This window comes from Poecilia formosa, unplaced genomic scaffold, assembly GCF_000485575.1.
Source record: "Poecilia formosa unplaced genomic scaffold, Poecilia_formosa-5.1.2 Scaffold287, whole genome shotgun sequence".
Lineage (NCBI taxonomy): Eukaryota > Metazoa > Chordata > Actinopteri > Cyprinodontiformes > Poeciliidae > Poecilia > Poecilia formosa.
The window spans coordinates 314,835-334,647 of NW_006800226.1; the positions used below are offsets into that span (position 1 = coordinate 314,835).

Here is a 19,813-nt window from a genome sequence, read left to right on the forward strand (position 1 = left end):
TAAAACCAAACACGCTGCATGCCTATTAATTAATGGCTTTCAAGTGGTGATGATATCCGAGCAGGAATCTGAACCATGTGAAGAGCAAAATCGCATTAGCGATTCGGGTATATGTGTTGGAGTCTGACGCTTTACGCAAATGTAAAGTAATTTGTCTTCTGTGATGCTACTGGTGACCGTCTGTCAAAAGTGATGAAGCAATGAGCAAAAAATGAGATTTTCAAAATCCAATTACTGACTTGAATTCAAATTTTCTGCATGCCATAGCCTCTGAAAAGGATGGCATGTACCGTTCAGCATGCCCGATACTGTACACGACCCATAAGCTGCAGATAAGAGGTAGCTGAATTTAGTTGACAAGCAATCCTCTGCAGATCGGGAGGTCTACTAACTGATGGGGTTGTCACTCAGTGCTGTTAAACTTAGTTAATAGATTTAGCATCTGTGTGTAAACACAGCTGCTGCAGCGGCCTCTCCATGGCAAATGTTTCTTAATGCGGTGGTGTTGACGCTGATAAGCGCATCGCAACGTTTTTATTACAGAGACTTCCCCCCTGCTATTAGCAGTCCCCTGGTGTGCGTGACCAAATAAATGCTCAATGCCAGTACTAATGGAGCATCCAAGCCCTTGAAGGCAGTCACAGTTGCCCTGCAATCATAAGATGATCTGCTGCATTAAAATCGCTACTCCCAAGAGACCACCTGAGAGAAATGATATCATTAACAGTGAATATAATGTATAAAGTTCCTTTGATTTTTTTTTTTTTATGTAAAAGTTCCATACTTTCCCAGACTAAATTTCAAGAGCAAAGGACACATAAATACTTAACTTAAATACTGCAAACATTTCTGCATTTAGATGTGCAACCTGCAACAGTCAGCAAGACCGTTGAAAAATGTGCAAACAGATGGATGGGCAGCTGAATGAATGGATAGACAAACTAATGACAGGGTGGACAGATGAACATTTCTACAGACGTTACAACTTAAATACTTTATGTAACCTCAGACTGCAATAAAGGAAAATTTGAAATAAAGAAAAGACAAATGGATGGATGGCTCCACTGACAAACTGATTTATAAATGGACAATGTTGGATAGATGCAACATTTAGATAAAGTCTGGACGTACAATATCTTTACCAAACTTGTTTTTTTTCCCCCCCCAATGTATCCAGACTTGAGAGACACTTTAAACTTCATATTGTATCTAGTTTTCTCCAGACTTTGTAGGAACCAACTGAACAAAAATGTGTGACCACACAATTTTTTATAATTTATCAAAATAATACTACGTTTCTTGAAAGTTTTGACTGGTGAAAGAAATTGCTCATACTTACAAGTATTTTTTATTTTCATAGACGTCGTGAAGCTTTAAAACATGTGGGTGTTCTATGAGCTTCAAAATAGCTATTTCTCGCTCCACCTGCAAGAGAGAAAGAGAAAAATTCAGAGGGAAAAGAGCAAAAGAGGATTTGATTACTGAAAAATTCACACTGTTAAATTCCAATAAAAATATTAATAAACCCTCAATCCTTTTTCTTTATTTTTATAAGATGAGGTCTAGCCAGTGGGTTTACCTTGAGGTTAGCTGGGAGTCATTTGTGACGTAGATTAGGAAAACCAGGAGATAGAACAATGTAAGTCAAAAACTTATTTCTACCATTTATCTTCCAAGCACGAGTAGAAATGTGGGCAGCTTAAAAAAAAAGGGTAGAAACTAAAATGGCTTGCAAAAGTATTCGTACCTCCTTTTCGAATTACACAAGATCAACATTTTATGTGTTTTATGGTAGGGAGTAGGTATCAACACAAAGTAGTGAATAGCTGTGATGTGGAAAGGTAAAATTATACATATAACATGTTTTACAAACACGTTTTGATGCAACTACAGATCATGTAACTATTTTAGGAGGATGTATCCATCAGGTTCCTACATATGATATTTTGCCCAGTTTTTGGTACAAAAACACACAAAACTGCATTTTTGTACAATTTATCTAATAAAAACTGTACTGGTTATCTACTCAACCTGAGTTCCGGCCAGCTTTGTTAAAACAGTAGGACAGGGCTCGACATACATTCACATTTTATTTTCATGAGAAAACCCCAATAAAACTGTAGTTGTAATATTAAAAAATAAAAGACAGGTCTAATACTTGTTCAGTGCATTGTTCATACTGAATTTTATGTCATATTCCAGTGGTGTTCTTTTGCTGTATAAGGGCCAGCTTGTTTAGACAGCAGCGCAGAGAGCAACCTGTCACAACCGGGTATTTCTGTCCACCAAGCCTGCAGCCTCTGGGTACAAAGGTGTGTAAAATGTCCAGACAGCTGCTGCAGTAGCTCCTTTATTCCACAAGTGTCTGACATATTGATTGTTCATATAAAGACAGAACAAGTCGGAACAAGCGAGGAGTCGACTCTAGACTTTACAACTTCTGAGCTTCTGAGAGATATTTTCAGTTCACTACCGAGAGCAGCGAGAGTCGAAATTCACCATAATAGAGCTGATCAGTTTGGACTTGTGTCAGCATCTCTAGAGATCGTTGTCAGCATGTTCAGCTGACACTGAAAATCAGCATGGGAAACCACTCTGACAGAAGCCACAGCTAATCCTCAGCAACCCTGCTCTCCTCCATGTTATCTGCTCGCCCTGCTCTTTCACATTTCAAATGGATTCTAACTTTTCCTGACAAAGATGGAGATCAAAGAGCCGTGTGAATTAAAGGCTCCTCTGTCTTAACTTGATTTCATCAAAGTCAGTTTCACCATGCCTGTGACAGCCTTCACGTTGCTTTACGTCTTCCTCATAATGTTTGGGTTTTCGTGAGCATTTCTGCGGAACGAAGGCAAACTTTGATCTGTCGGCTCGCCGTGTTTCTGTTAAATTCCTATAAAGTCGTTTGCTCAGCTGGGTGTGAAATAAAGCCCTTCAAAAATAATTATTTTTTTTTTAGCAATGTCATTTACCAATAATTGCTCCTGTCAGCTCTACCTGTAATTCATCTAGATACATGATTCATAATTATCGTCTCAAAGATAACAACGCTCATCAACACACTTGAAAAAGTCACATGTCACAAAACATTACGATAAAAAGAAAATGCAGACTAATTAAACTTAATCATTTTCCAATAAATAAACATGAAACTTTTAAAGTAGCATACAGTAAAAAGTAGCCTTTTTTACTAGTATTAATACAACCAAGACTAACCATTTACTCTAAATAGTTATTGAGTGATGAGGTCTTCAGTATGTAATTAAAAAGGTCACAATATTTTTTTTTTTATTCCACAATAGTTAACCAGTTGATGTCAGCATGTGATGTCATCTTGTTAAGTAAGTTTAAGCCATTATTATGATCACCAAATAAATGTGATCTCTGCTCGAGTCTCTTATTTTGAACCAAGAAAGGAAGTAGTTCTTGATTTGACCTGCTAGTTGACAAATACAACTCTACTTGTGCTGACTGACAACATACAGCTTAAGCATTGAAAAAGGTTTCAAGGAGGACTAAATGTTTGCCAGTATTTTAGGTACTTCATAGATTAAAAACAAACAAACATATAAGCTAATAATTTGTAAGCAAACTGAGAATACTATGTCTTGTTAAATGCCAGATGCAAACACTAAAAAATATTAAAATTATCTCAACTCAAGGGCGAAACAGAGAGCAGAGTATATTGTAGAAACTATGAAGGAGTTGCGGAGATTCATATCTCAGGTGGGAGACAGCTACTACTTATAAACTCCACAAGCATGGCCTTTGTAGAAGAGTGGCAACAAGACAACCCATGTTGAAAGTACCTGTCTGAATCAGCCACAAGCCATGGAAGCGACATTTAAGGAAAAAAAGTTGACGAATCCAAACAAAAACGCTAAACATGAACAGAAAATGACACAGCAAATCAGCCCAACAGCATTCTCATCATAAAACATGTGCTTCTTTGGCATGGACAGGGAAGCCGTTTAAAGTTATAGTGAATATTAATGGAGCTAAGTAAAATGCAATCCTAGAAAAAAAAAAAAAAAAACATTTGCCAAAGCATGAAAAAAATACCGTTTTAGAGGTTAACATTTTAATTTTAACTGATCACATAAATAGCATAACATCCCAAAACAGTATACTGAAGGCATTGTTGTAACATGGCTAACTAAAACAGTTAAGAGTTATGGATACCTTTTCAATCCACTATACTCGTATAGTCTCTAATATGTTATCTTGTTTCCAGCACTTTTTTTTTTTTACCTCCTGTGTAGTTCTGTGTGATTTCACTTCACAAGATACAAGCTTTTTAAGGTTTTCTTCCTTTAAGTCAACTTCCTACCTCACAGCTGGTTGACAGACACCTCTCCCCTGCTGAGCGATCATATTTAATCTCTCTTGAGGAAAAGCCTAGCACAGGGCAAGTGAAGTAAATCCTAAAAAGTCACAGGTGGGAACGGTGTTAAATCTAAGAACAAAGCTCATCTAAATGGGGTAAAGTGGTAAATGCATAATTAACAGTACCATGAAGTACCACGTAATGAAAGCACTTGGACTAATCCAGAAACTAATGAGTTCCATCAGCAGCCCTAAACTATGCCACTTCCTCACCTTAGGCTGAGGTGTGTTATTAAGAGCAAGCCCGTGGTGCCTGGCCTAGCAGTGGGGTTCCCTGCAAAGAGACTAATGCTAAGCAGGTCTCAGGCAGGGATGAGCCACCGAAATGCCTCAAATCAGGCAGCTGGCTTCCTAAGATTCCCCTCTCCAGTCTTTTGTTAATTAAAATAAGAGAAACGAGGCTCAGTGTAAAGGCTTAGGACTAAAACCGCCTTCTTATTAGATTAGCTGCTGATTAATGCACTAATGTAAATCAGTGAACCACGTTTCGCTCTTTCATGTTATAAAGAAAACTGTTGAATTAAACAACAGTGATTATCCCACAACGATTTGAAAATACAGTGACAACTCGCTTTCTATTAATTGCAAAAAGGAGTGGAAAAATGTGTTGTGCTGCTGAATAAATTATTGCTCATCTACTCCATGCATAAGACAGTGAGTAATTGCCTTCTCACTTTTTATCAGACCGCCAAATGCACACATCCACCCCCTCCAAAAGTTTTAAATTCCAGGTGGCCATATTCTGTCTTGGCCTGTATCCTGAATATAGCACACTCTTTCTCATTAAGTTTCACATCTGTGAGTGTAGGCACTTCTATTCAGCTGCCATTTCTCCAAAGTACTTCATTAGCAGACTCTTGAGCACCGATCACTCACACACACACACACACGCACAGGTGGACAGGTGGTCGGCTGAACACACCTTAACTTTTTATCATTCTTGCCTTCTGTCTTCCTCTTATGATTTGCCACAATTTGAAATACCAATTTGATCAATCCTCCAAGATAAAACTGAGGGGGGAAAACATCATCCAAATCCAGCGGCTGAGAGCAAACAGTGGTGGTTATTATTTTGGTGATTATGAGTAGAAGAGGAGCTTGTTAGAGAATGTGAAGATTGGGACCGACTACTCTAACTTGCACAGGGTTTCCAATTTGAGTCACATCCCTCCACACAAAAGTAGATCAGTTGGCGAGTTTTGTTGGAGAGTAAACCAAAGTTTTAGTATAACGGTTGGGCGCAGATTTTATATGCTGAAGATGTCTCAAAATTAAACTTTATATCCATGTTATAATTGCTCAGTATGGGGCTAGGGGTCCTTTTGGTAGCCAAAAAGACCCCTAGACCCCTTGAACATAATAACCCCAGAGAGACATTTGCAATGACACTCTCATTTGCTTTATCAGATCCTTTAGAAAAATGATTATTTTCTTCATCTTGGCCTTTAGCTTTTGCTATGACATTTGTTACTAAAACTGAATTTTAAGTATGGATAATGTATTATTTTCATAAAGTCTTATATGAAAGGCACAGGCAAGAAGAACTGGAATGTGTGGGGGCTATCAGGACAAATGAGGCAATAAGAAAATGACGCTCCACATATAGAGTACGAGAACAACTTTAGCAAAGCTCCATCAGCTGGCAATTGATTCTCTAAATTACAGCCCTCCACCTGAATGACTGAATGGATGCACAAACAAATTACTGGTTAGATCATAGTGGTTAGCACGAGATGACAGAGGATTAAAGAAAGACAGAGACAGGCAAAAAGATGCAAGGTGATTAGATTGATGCTGCGTATGTCAAAGAGCGACCACACAGAGGGACCGGCCCAAAATCTCAAAGGGGAAAATAATGGATCACAGGCTCTGTCATCTCTCACTCAGCCATTATTGCACCTCGCACTGTCTCAGTCCTTTACCTCATTCGCTCTCTTGCACGCAGAAGGAAAACACAGATATTTCTGTCACCTCCCCCAGGCATGCCAGCAAAACGTCCCTTGATACCAAGATCTGAGGATCAAAGTCAACAGGGCAGCCATGTGTGTCAGGGAAAAAAAACAAAAAAAATATGCGGGTGGCTTGCCAACATGGAGACCAAAGTAAATGCAAGAATAACTGGGTAGATAGAAGGGAAAAAAACAATAGGATAAACAAAGGGAGATGGAGTGAATCTGGAAGTCTTCTAAAGAGAAAAATATGCAATTCTCCGCATTGATGAGGAATAAATGTTGAGGATTGAGAGTAAAGAGAGGCAGTGCCATCTCCATCAATCCGCCTCAAAAACCCCTCGGGTCCTGCAGGCTCTCATGTAGTTAATTAATACAACATGGTGAACGGACGCCTTTTCAGCAGCATCATAATGCAAACCAACCATGTGATAACAAGGTGATGAGCAAACAATCAAAACTGCTAAGCTTGTGAACTTAAAGGAAACAAGGGATTAATTCAACAAGAGTGCCTAGAGAAAAAAAATTATACTCCATTTAATTTGGAGGTTTGCCATATCAGTGAATATGTCTTGGAACTTTGAATTCAAGTGGAGTTTGGTTGAATTAGGTTTGTTGTGGCAAACCTAACCACTTAAGATAAAAATGCCTATTAACTTTATTTTTTTTTATCAAACACAAAGGAACGTATTTATAGATTGATGTTTCATACTGACAGTACTGTGTGTGACTGGTTTCACAAGACCCAAAGTCTCAGAAGAAAATTAATTGTGTATTTCTGAAACTTTCTCTAGTTTTATACCCAGCAGCCATGTTGAATTTGAACTTGAGACTCCCATGGGACCTCTGCCACGAATTTGGACGTCGGCAGGCAATCTATTTGTTGTCTCACTTGGATTTCACCAGACAAGTCATCTACAGTCAAGCCCAAAATGAGATTTTCTCCTGGCAGATTTAGAGGCAAATTAATCATTTAATTTTACCAATTTGTTGGTGAGTGTCTGTAATATAAATGGTCTAAAGTGGTGCAGCCAGAGTCCCAACTTGAATCTGAGAGCCAGGAGGCGTTTCAACCTCAACGACAGATGAATGATCAAAATGACCAGTTAGACGCCCAAAAAGCTTGCCTGCTGTCTGCAAATACCAGAAGCATTTAATTGCTAGAATTCCAATAACTGATTTCTTATTGACTATTATGAAAGGGTATAATTACTTTTCAGCATGCTACAATTTTTTTTCTACAAAATAATTGTACACTAAAGAGAATCTGTGAAGCTGTGCTTAAGATTAGGTTAACGGCAAGGAGGGCCTTTCAGCGCCAAAGTCTTTGAGCTCGTCCCAAAAAAGAAATGATCAAATTACCAGTGGAAACATGCAAAAGGTTGGTCAGCAATTAGAAAGATGCCCCCATAGATTTTAAGAAAATGTAAGCAAGGGGAAAAAATATGGTATTCAAAACTTACTAGTCCAAGTGTAGAAATAAATTTGCACTCAACTTTACTTTCTCCCAAAAGAATAAGATGACCAGAAGACAAGATTTTGTCTAGTTTCCCTTCTTAAAATCTTTGAGACATTTTAATACGATCTATAAACAGATAAATTTTGTGTGCATGCATCAAATAAATGTAAACTTGACAGTTGGATGAAGGAGCATTGTTGAGGTAACGACCGGATGGAAGAAGACGGTTAGCCAACTGTAAATGAGCAGATGGGGAGAACATGGCACAGTTTGGCTACTGGCTCACAAACACCAGTCAGTAAGTCATCCATTCATACTTGTGACGTGTGGACACATGACTATGAAACAGTGTACTCGCACACCACTGATCACTGCAAGCCATGAGCGACTTCCATCCATATGTTGGTCAGTGAGCCAGTGGGACACAAATTGTGTTTTCTCCCAGTTACAGAGGGTGGCCAAACTGGTGTGTACATGGATTTGTGTCTGTGAGCTTTTTCTTTATTGCCGATAGAGAAGAATTTGACACACTGTGTCCACAATTCAAATATACACTTCACAGCTGTGTTTAAAGACTTTCATAACAGGGAGCCAAGGCGTAACTCTTGTTGTTCATCACAACATTTTCAACTTTATGCTGACAAAATCTGTTTTTGGAAAAACCTGTTTCTTCCAAATTGGATAAGGAATCTACAAAGACAAGTTCAGGGTCGCAGATTTAACCACATTTGTTGAGGTAACAAGTCCATACAGGTAACTTTGTTATCTTCCACAACTGAGTTGGACCCACAGAGAGCAGGACAAATATGAAATAAAACCATAACTGTACAGTTCTATTCCTGTCAAAGCCGCTAAACTGAACGGGGGGGGGGAGATTCTTCCCCTTACTTTCATCTCTCTCTTTGCTTATTGGTTTTCTCTCCACCTTGGGAACCTCTTGAAATACAACTGCACATCTTCACACATATAAACACAGATACACAGTCAGAAAACACAGCAGGGTTTTTTGATAATCACTTTATCAGTCATCCTTTGAACATAGCAGGTAAAGTCCCTACACTGGGGAGTCTGATCAATGTCAGAGACATGTAAATCAATCAGGACACAGTCTTTCCTGGCTTGCTAATCCGTATCCTTTATCCATCTACCATCCTTTGAAATGGCTCTCATTACTGCTTCCCACCCAAACCCAATTTTAGTATTCCTCCCCCTCCTTCGTCTTTCTCTCCTGCCCCTCATTTACTCTTGGTTTCGCTCATTCAGTCTCTGTAATCATGTTTCTGTTCTGTTGACGGATCCATCAGGAAGACATTTAAACTCATGGCAAGCCACATCATTTCATACTAACAGACATGTCCGTGGATAACCTTGGTCCTAATTGACTATGATGGCAGAGGTCTTCCACAAATGGGTGTAATAATGAACTTCTATGTAGGTGTAAACGTGGAGACGGCCATGTTGTAAAGACCATGTTGGTGTTTGAGTACGAGTACTACACGATGATGCTAAGGCGATTTACAAGAAAACTGATTTTTCAGGCAGTCAGTGGTAATAATTTTGTATCCCTAGCGTGTGGAATCATTATGTACATTCATTACTTATAGGACATTAATAATATATCAAAAATATTTAATATTTCAAGCCTTTGTTTTATACAACTTTGTGGCATTGTATTTAAACTTATTCACAGTCAGTTGAGTGGAAAGAAAAAGGTAGGAAAAATTGCACCAGCATCACAGATAACCACAGCCTTAAAAAGATTGTCATGCAAAATCATTGGCAATTTATGGGATTTACAGAAGAAATGAAGGGCTGTGTTGGAGCCCCAACCGAGTACATAGAAAAACACTTTTTTGATTTTTATTTTTATTGATCTTATATAAGGTTCTAATTCTCTGTAATACTACATTTCAAGTTTCAAGATAAAATATTTTGCTATGTGTAATAAGTTTGACTTATTTGATAACCGTTTCACTTTCTGAAATGAGAAACAAAAAATATGGAACTTTTTCACAACATTTTCATACATCGCTTCAGCTTTCTGAATGTCTGTTGTGCCAAATTTGTCTACTGCTGGAAACAAACAGAAGAGGAGATCACTATTGACAATATTTCTCTGATCATAATTTTGGTTCATAAACCAATTAACATTTAACATATTATTGAGGATTCTGTACTCTTCTCATGTTTATTAACCTAACGTAGGCCTCTTTTCATATTCAAGAATGCATCTTTCCCTGGGGCATCTGATGCAACTCAATGGCCATTTCTATTAGCAAATCTTAAAAGGTTGAAAGAAAATATAATCATTCAAGTAAGACGCAGGTGCATTGAGCTACCTGGGTCAGAAAATTGCAAAACTTTAAAACAAGGTTATTGTGCAACTATGCACAATGAAGAGAAAAAGATGGGAATTAAATGGAACATCTCCACACCTTACTATGGAAAAGTTGCAGCAATGAATTCACCAAATTATGGAGGAAAAAGTTCATTTAAAGTGTACAATTGTTTTGAGAAATATGACAACATATCTGCCAAATTTAGAAGTATGAGGGAGAATTCCAAGTACCACAAAGTTGAACAAAGACTTGCTTTACATGCTTTACTTTTCGTCACATAAGTTACAAACAATTCAGTCTGTATCGGATGGACGAGTCAACTAAAAACTATAAAAATTGACGTTCCTTTTCAGCTTACACTTTTGTTAATTAGGATTTACAGAGTTCATGTCAAATGAACTCAGTGCTCATTTGTTAGTGAGTGGAGAAATGTCAGCACACTGAGGTCATTAACAATCAATGCTCAGAGGTGTAAAGGAAAAGGAGCAGGTAGTGCTAAAAGTGTCGGGTGCCTTCATTTACTCGAGATGCCTATGACAAAAAAATGCTAAGCTCTGTAAGAAAAAGAAAAAATTGCAATATTAAGACCGAATGTATTTGTTCCAAATTGTGATAGATAAGAGTTTACGCCGTATTCACACAGAGACACACATGAAAACACACTAGATCAAATGTTATATTAAAAGATTAACAAATCTCAAGATAAAACCAAGAAATAAACAAGCTCTTAAAAACTGAGCAAAAAGTTATCGTCCCACAACATTATTCTTAATGAAAGAAGCAGAAATGATAAGCCCGACATAAATAAGCATAGCAAAAAAAAAGGGAGGAAATAAATATCTCATCTATCTAACATAGCGGCTGATCCCTTTGAAAGGAGAAACAAACACCATCGATTTGGACGTCCGTCTGTCTCCTGTCGCGCTCGATGGGGGATCCCGCTACATCTTCTGTTCTGTTCACCTCCATTTCATTATTCTGTCTACACTCATCTCTGTTTTATCTTGATAAGATATATGAAAGGTAAAAAAATCAAACAACACCGCGTGTTTGATAAGCTTTGCCATCGCATGAAGCAACAGCAAAAAGAGCTGTTTAAAGCGGCACAAAATAAGACTCCCTCAAGAGATCGGTTTATAGTGTTTTAATGTTTTGCATTTTCAATTAACGGCAACCAAAACAAAAAGGGAAACGTTGGTGAAGTTAAAGTTAATATTATAGCCTACAAACTGCAAATATCTGACACCCTGTGGATTAAATTGATTGCACATTTCCAATTTCAACAGAGCTTCGTCAACAAAGCTGGTGAAAAACGGTAATAAACATTGATTTATGAACAGTGACTTGAGGACAGATTAGGAAGCAGAATGCCGAGTGGCCTTCATATTGGCTCATAATGTAGAAAAGAACTTGTTTAAAGGCTTTACCTGTTAGGGAATATCAATGGCATCAGATCCATTCCTTCACATTACTGTGAGGGAAGAATGAGCTCACAAAAAGATGTAAAATAGACTTTCTAAAAAGATTTTAAAAAATTAAAAAAAACAAGAAACAGCTGATTTTGGATTACTATCTCGTGTTTTATCCCTATAAATTGTAGGGTAAAAAAATAACCCTTAAATGCACTAAACAAACAAAGAGTGAAGGGAGCAGCTAAATCACCTCAGTAGGCTTGGTGTGCAGTCAAGCTATCAAGATCTAACTGTGAGTTAAGCCCCAACTTCTGCTTGAGAACCATACAAAGCTGATAGATCAGCTCGCAGGGGCAGAACATATGAAAGCCATTTATTTCAAGCAGTGTCTGTGCACGCTCCGAGGCCTGGATGTGCACAATCCACACACTGGCTTCTCTTTACCCAACCCACTGGTGGCAATACAAAATGGCCAATCTAATCATTAGGAGGGAAAGAGAAAAGATGGCAGAGAGAAAAGCTGTGTTGCAGTCACTGAAGTGTCAGGATAACATGATTAAAACTGATTCATGTGGTCAAAGCATTACGCTCCTCACTCACTCAACAGTTTATTGTTGGCTGGTATACAAAGCCTTGTAAAAAGTCTTCATACCCCTTCCTCTCTACAGTGTTTCACACCACAATCTTGTTTTATTTTACTGGCGTTTTTATGTGAATCAACACAAATTAGCTCATAACTGGACTTTTTGAAATAAATACAAGGTTGCATATATGTTTTAGCTCATTTTACTTTGACAGGCATAAAAAGACATATTTTCAGAAGTCACATAATTATTAAATAGACTCCGATGTTTACAATGTAATCTCAGTATAAATACAAATGGTCTATGAAAAGCTTCAATGTTTAATTATAGAACAATAGTGACCAAACAGCATCATGAACATGCATTGTTCAAATGCATCATTGGCATATTAAAAGAGTATGAAGTGAATAGATCAAGTCACAAATGCACAAGAGACTTGTGGCAAGGTCAGAGAAGCAGCAGAGCCTCATAGCAACGGTGAAAATATTTGTCATCACGAAAACTGTTATTTGTGGACTCCATCAACTTGGCCACTATGGGAAAATGGCAAAAAAAATAAAAAAAATAAAAAAATAAACGTAATTGTTGAAAGAAAGACACAAAAAGAACCTGTTTGCAGTTTACCGTAAGTTATGTAGAGGACAGCAAATATATGTGAAAGAATGTGCTCTGGCTGGATGAGTACAAAAGGATTTTTCTTTTTCTTACATAAACAGATTTGTGCAGCAGGAAGAAAAAAAAAAAAACTTCATACGGTCACCCTAAATAAAACATCCTCGTTTGGAAACCATGTGGAGATACGTTTTCCTAATAGTAATTTTTGTTGGGAAGATGGGTGAAGCTAAATACAGGAATACGTCTTTTGTTTTTTTTTTGTTTTTTTAAGACATGAATGTTAGAGGATGCAATAAAACATGACACTAAGGCTGTTTTCATACCAGGAGAACCATGACCCGAAACATGCAGTCAGAGCTACAATGGGGGAGTTCAGATCAGTGTGTCTTTGTTCGTAGAATAGAAAAGTCACAGCCCTGCCAACTAAAAAAAAAAAATAGCAACCAAAGCCTGATAGAAATTCATCTTCAATTCAGCCTGATTGTTATAGAAAAAAACATCCTTAGTAATACATCAAACCTTCTATTTTCTCAGTTTTTGGCATGTATAGATTCAACACAATGTCAACTTTTAAGTTAGAGATTACTTTTATACTGTAAAAGTTCACTATATTTATTAACTATAATCTGGCAGTGTAAAATCTAAATGATGACATTCAAACTTCAACTAATATGAAGCAAAATACAATTAAGGAAGTGTGGTTAAAGAACTTTGTAAATCAAGGGCAAGACAGACAAAAAAAACCCTCTAATAAAAAAAAATCATAATTAAAAAATAAGTAAAGCATTGATATTCCAAATCATCTTCAGAAAATATTGCAACTTTAAGTTCATCCACCATCCCAACCCTCCCCCCACATGCACCCTTCCCTTTCTTCATCCCTCCTCTCCCTCTCTTCTGTTCTCTCTCTGGGCTTGGGGACAGCAGAGTGACTTTGATGTCATGCAGCTTTAGGAGGAGAGAAAGTCACTCCGGCTAATTAGTTGTCCTTATCCCGACAGCAGCAGCCGCCACCAGCTCGCTGGCTCAGAGGGAGAAACAGAGCAGGCAACAACAGCAACTACCAACTGCTGCATGCCAAAGATACCCCCACTCCCTATGCCAGTTGTTAGTGCTGCAAGCTTGTAATGATTTAACTCAGCCCTAGACTACGCAGAGCCTTAATAAAGTTTTCCCTTTCTCTAGAAAGATAGGTTGTGTTGTGTAAGACATGGTAAAGCTAATATTATGCTGCAGTAAATGTTTCGTTCTCATCCATCTTCTCCCCTATATCGGTGTCCTCAACAGGTATGTCTAACACCCATCATCAACAGAATTAGGCTTTCTCAAAGTTCAAGAACAATGCACAATATTCTCTTGTGGTAAAATATTTCCGTCTTACAGTTTTAATTGAATCTGTTGAAGCACAATTTAACCTAGAGAGCCCTCAACCATTTTCTAGAAGGTACCCATTGCATTTTGTGAGCTGAAATGATGGCTATTATTTTCCAAATGTCATGACTTCACACTCTGATTGCCATTAATTTACACTGGTGTAGATTCTCAGTCATCTAGGACATAATCCTAAATACCTAACTAGAATGTCACTGGATTTGTTTCTTGAATTAATTTAATTAGTAGGTTGGACCAACTTTTACTAGATTAAAGGCCAACACCTGATGCAAATAATGGTGACCAAAATGCTAAAGGTCTTAGGAATTGCATTGATACACGAGAAAAAGATGAGAAAGCACAATGTGGATTTATTATGACTGACATTTTGTATTAAGTATATTTTTAAGTTGATCAGAGGGAAGCATACTTTCAAATAGTAATTCATGTCTTCCGGTTTCTAAAGGCCCAATTCTTTGAGCCACTTTTCAAAATAAGAAATAAAATATTGCTCACTAGAACATAGTGACTAAGCTAGACAGAAATTGATCTAAATGCTGCGACAGTCTGCATGCTCTTTAATTATTTTGACACCATAATTTCTTTTCTGGGGTTTTCTGTCATTTTCACTTCCTGCTGCTATCCATCTCTATGCATTGAATTTTAAAAGAGAAGAAGGTGACCCTTGTACTTGCATCCCATTATCTTGAGTTGCTAAGGCTCTGCTAAACTCGAGCAAAATTCAAATATTGCTTCCTTTTCTGTCTGACCAAAAGGTCTCTTTGATGTCAATTTTATCATTTCTACCCGTCTGTGAGGGTCCTTGGACCCCTTTATAGTTTTTTTTTATTTTATTTTATTATGCAGCCCATGTCAGACAGTGAACAAGAAATACCATTGTGTCATGACAAACATTCATTTGAAAGGATAGTATTTCAATATTACCAAGCCAAAATGAAATTAAGAAAATGGTATGTGCATCAGCTAGGTTTTAATAATTTTTGACCACAGGATGCAAAAAGCCAGATTCTTAACATTTTTATATTACTAATCACACAGAAACCTTGGACACTTAAAAGAGTTAAGGACATTTCAAGATATAAAGATATTAAATGTATCTGATTTAAAAGATACATTTAATGTATCTTTTACACTGACAGAGGCAGGCAAAAGATGCCATACATTTGCTGCTGTCGAGATAAACTTTATTTTTCCATCACACCACTTCTACAGGTTGGAGTCCTTTTCATGGATTGCCAGAGTGAACAAAGTTTTCTCTCGCTGTTTGAAACATATACGCCCTTTTCAGATCATTCATTTGTTTAGTGATCTATGTGTTCTTTATGCCTGGTGACACCTGAACGGTCTGGACATGCAGTGACCGTTAAAGTGACCATTGAAGGTATTCATCCCATAATCACAATAATTGGGAACGAGAGGGACAAGCAGATAAAATACAACGTAAATGCTAAATGGTAAATAGCTTGTACTTGTATAGCGCTTTATCAAATTCAGAGAACCCCAAAGCGCTTCATGCTACACTGACATACTAAGTACTGGATAAAAGCCACCGCTGCCCTGGGGTACACCGACAGAGGCAGGCAAAAGATGCCATCAGGCCTTCCGACTACAACCAGCAGGCAAGCTGGGTGAACCGTCATGCCCAAGGACACAATGACAGAGGTGGACAGAGTGGGAATCGAACCAGAAACCCAGCAATTGAGGGATGAGCTCATACCACTTTTGCCACCATGCAGTAAAGACAGCTGAAGAAGCAGTAGGTCAGTACTGAGCACAAACCAGAGGCTCATCTTCCCGTGTCTGAAATTGATTGCGCAGAGATAAACATTTCCCCGAAGTTGCATACTTCCCTTTATTTCAGGACTCTAAACTGCAATCTCTGAAAGACCTTTGATTTCAGCAGATTGACTTGTATCTTGTTTAAGGACAAAATGATCTGAAATAGAGGGTTCATTGTTCAGTGTTTTTTGTGCCACCATGATCTGAAATGGGCTATATAATAACAACCTCTGAATGTTGCTGAAAACAGTCATCTGGCTGAAAGAAAGGTAGTACACCCTCCCAAGCATTAATAACACATTTGAGCTTTTAGAAATATATCTAGCTGCAAAAAAACATGCATAGTGACGGTGCTCAAACTAAAGATGTTACATCTGTCACTCTAAAGGCAATACCGCTTTACAGCTATCGTTGGCAGGCTATGAATGGCATGTCTATACGGCAGCTGACTGTAGGCTTGCTACCCCAAACTGATAGCTTGGCAGATGAAGCGGCTAATACTGGCTTGTTAGGTTCCTACTGTTTTTAATATAATGTCAAAGAATAAAACATGTGTAACATTTTGGACAATAAGCAGTTGAAAGCAAGTGCATTTAGTCCACATTTTTTGGTGATTAAGTTTTAAAAGTTACTTGAGCATTTTTTTGTTCCTATCAAAATCAATAAATGTTATTTTATTATAGCTCTGACAATCAATATTATATGTTTTACAAGCAGTGACAAGAGTTCTCACATTTTATTTTAAATTAAATTAAATTTTGGTGGTAATATTGTACTGCACAAATTTTGCACAATATAGTCAAACCATGACATTTTTAGGTAAAGTTATGATGTGATAATCTCAAACGGGTCAATACCGACACAGTTATAGCCGTAAAGCTGAATCTCTATTGGCTTTTCTATACTTTTATGCTTTGCTTGAGCTTAAAATCTCACGTCTCTTATATGTGTTCACTAGCTTTGTCTGGCATGCATGCTCAGCTTAGCAAAATGTCAGACTTTATTGTCATTTTAGTGATATTATTTTATTTGCATGCAACCCCAGTAATAACCATGACAACTTCCCTGCTCTGTTTGTGTGAATGTCATGTTAACAGATCAATAGAAAACACTCCCACTTTAGGGAGGAAATGTAAGTAGAGATGTGATGTCCCTACACAGGCATCTGTGTTATCTCGTCTCAGTGGGGGGTCCACACAGCATGTCCATCTCTCTCTATTTTGCCTTGTTCTCTTTCACCCCGCCTCCTGTTCCCACTGAGTCTCATCCTCCGAGGCCCACGGCACAGTTGTGGCAGATAAAGACAGAGAAGCTGGCTGACTTTCAGAAACATGGACCCAGGTCTTGAGATATGGACTCAAAACACACACAAACACACACACAGAGAATAATGGTTGATTTTCAACAGTACTTAGATCAGGCTGCCGTCCCCTGTTCTGTTTACCCTCGTTGCCGAATACTGCTGACATACTGTCATATGTGCATAAAATTTATTCTCTATGCGTCTGTCTCCATCTCATCCTTCAAAATATGACAGGCGGCTTTTCCCACAGACAGAGACACTTATTATTCAAGTAGCTACATTGCTACATTTTATGTTTAAAATAAAAAAAAACACTGGCTTCTGCTTGTTCTTTAAAACAGTCAAGGCTTATTCCCTTGTTAGAAAACTGACAGGAAGTTCACCGATGAATATGTTATCCAAGAAGGTTCAGTGCTCCGTCTGTTCTATTAGGTCACAGCCTGTAGGGCCATGGATTAAAATGTTGCAAGATCAGTTATATAAAGTTCAACACAGTGAATCGAGCCGAGAGGTCTCCGCCAAAAATCTCTAAGACAATTAATGCAACCTGTCTACTCATCTCCGTAGACCTTTGACTCTTAAGGCCAGTCAGCAGAAGGACAGACGGAGAGGGATGACACAGGTCATAAAGGACACATACATGCGCAGACATAGTAATGCGTCTCTCACTGTGTGGTATATGTACTGGAGAACTTTTCTTAGTGAGCAGTTCTGTCTATTATCTGTAGCTGTTCACGAGTGTGTCTTCAGCAGAGCTGCACACACAGACCTGTCCAGGGGAGTCACATTTTCTCCCTAATGGCACCACGGGGACCAAAGACATTATCATATTAAAAGGTGACATTTCACAGCCGGAGCCTAGCAGGAGAGTGCTGCCCGGTGACATTGACAGTTTGACAGGCAAACAGGCAGACAGGACAAAAAGAAGCACCAGAGACTGCAGTGCAAAACAATTGGAATATTTGGAGGAAAAAAAGAGTCTGGAGGATGCAGTCAACATCTGTCCAGGAGCAGCAGGAAACGCAGAACTGGAGATTTGATTGTGGATCTTATTTGCAAAATCAGTGTTGCTGTGACCATGCAGAAGTGTGAACTGTGTGGTTGCTCTTGGACTAGCTGTTTGCTTCAGCCTCTGTGTACAACAAACCTGGATTTATACTAAATGAAAATGCCACGTTAAGATATTAAGAGCTTAAAGTACTTTACCAGAACATGGTCAATGCAATTAAGCTGCAAACAAAACTAATACTAAATGTCTGAACACAATGAAATTATTTAGATTGCATCTTAAGTGCTTTGAAACATTCATATTTTGTCACAGTACAACTACAAAACTTACGCATGTTTTGTTGAAATTTTATGTGATCTAGTTGTGAAACCTTCATTTTAGCCTTGCAAACAAGACTTTGTGTCTGCAGCAAGTGTTTTTAGTGTATTTAATAGTTGGATGATAATTTTTCAGTTTCCAATGACTGGTTTACATGGAGCTGTCTACGATTCTCAAAGATTGAAATACTTCTTAATAACCAAATCCTGTTTCAAACTTTTCCAAAACTCTATTGAGCATCTGTCTTTATGACGCCGTTTGTCCCCTAAGGTTCTCTAACAATTCTCTGAAGCAGTTTGATGAAAAATTACATTAATATCTTTAAAATAATCTCTCTAATAGTTCTGTCTTTCAATGCAGATACTTCAGTACACATCTGCTTGCTACACACGCGCCAACAGAGGACCAGCAGTTAGGCGAAGAATGACAATGCCAGAGCTCGGTAATTGGCTCTGAACTGCAGCTTCAGCAAGTGTGTGTCCTGTCGGAGACCTGTCAGTTTTTGCCGCACCTTACTGCTGTCACATATTGCAGCTGTTCCACCAACCACTTCTGCTACACCTAATAATACTTCTGTCAGAGCAAAGGCGACAGAAATGACCAGAAATGGTCTTTTCCTTCATGGAAATACCTGACTGCATGTTGAGTGGAGTAAGAGACAGAAAAAAGGAGTTATTTCTAGAGTAAAGCAGTGGAGTGAGTGCAAAAGAAAAAAAAAAACAAGACTGTGGGAGATTTCCACACAGCAAGGACTTGATTTATACAGAATGTTTATCAAACAGCAATATCCCAGCACAGAGAGCATTTCATCTGAAGTCTAATGGTGTTACTGCATGAAATGATGAAAACTGAGGGAATTTCAAATTTCAGACGGCCTGTGATGTGAGCAAACCCATTCACTTCCTGCTTTCCAGCTCATAAGCCAACAATTACAGTAAGTACTTCTCTCTGTGAAAGAAAATTTCCAAGTTGGAACATCTTGAGAAATAGTCCTTTGTTTCTTGGTTACTGCTAGTTTTATTTTTTTATAACCATACCATCAACTCAAGAGACAATTTCATATAATGACTATTTTGAGCTGAGACAGAATGAAGCTGCCCAGCAGGAGTCCTGGGATGTTATGAGAAAGAACAAAAAACAACTTGATTTAAAAAAAGAGAGAGAGAGAAACTCTGCGGTAAGTGGCCAATCAAAGTTTCTGACACTAAATTATCATGACATCTAATGAGGAACGTACATATATGTCTCGTTAAGATTAAGCAAAAATA

The 19,813-nt window shown here is 38.0% G+C and overlaps 1 protein-coding gene across 4 annotated transcripts in view; it reads right to left on the reverse strand.

The window, feature by feature from the left end:
- The window catches only part of brsk2a (BR serine/threonine kinase 2a), a 183,935-nt gene that overhangs the window by 51,459 nt on the left and 112,663 nt on the right, over positions 1-19,813 (reverse strand). For all 4 annotated transcript variants that reach the window (XM_016681600.1, XM_016681601.1, XM_016681598.1 and 1 more), the window contains exon 3: positions 1,340-1,425. In XM_016681600.1, coding sequence (XP_016537086.1) covers positions 1,340-1,425 — 86 coding nt within the window. The remainder of the gene's footprint in view (positions 1-1,339; positions 1,426-19,813) is intronic.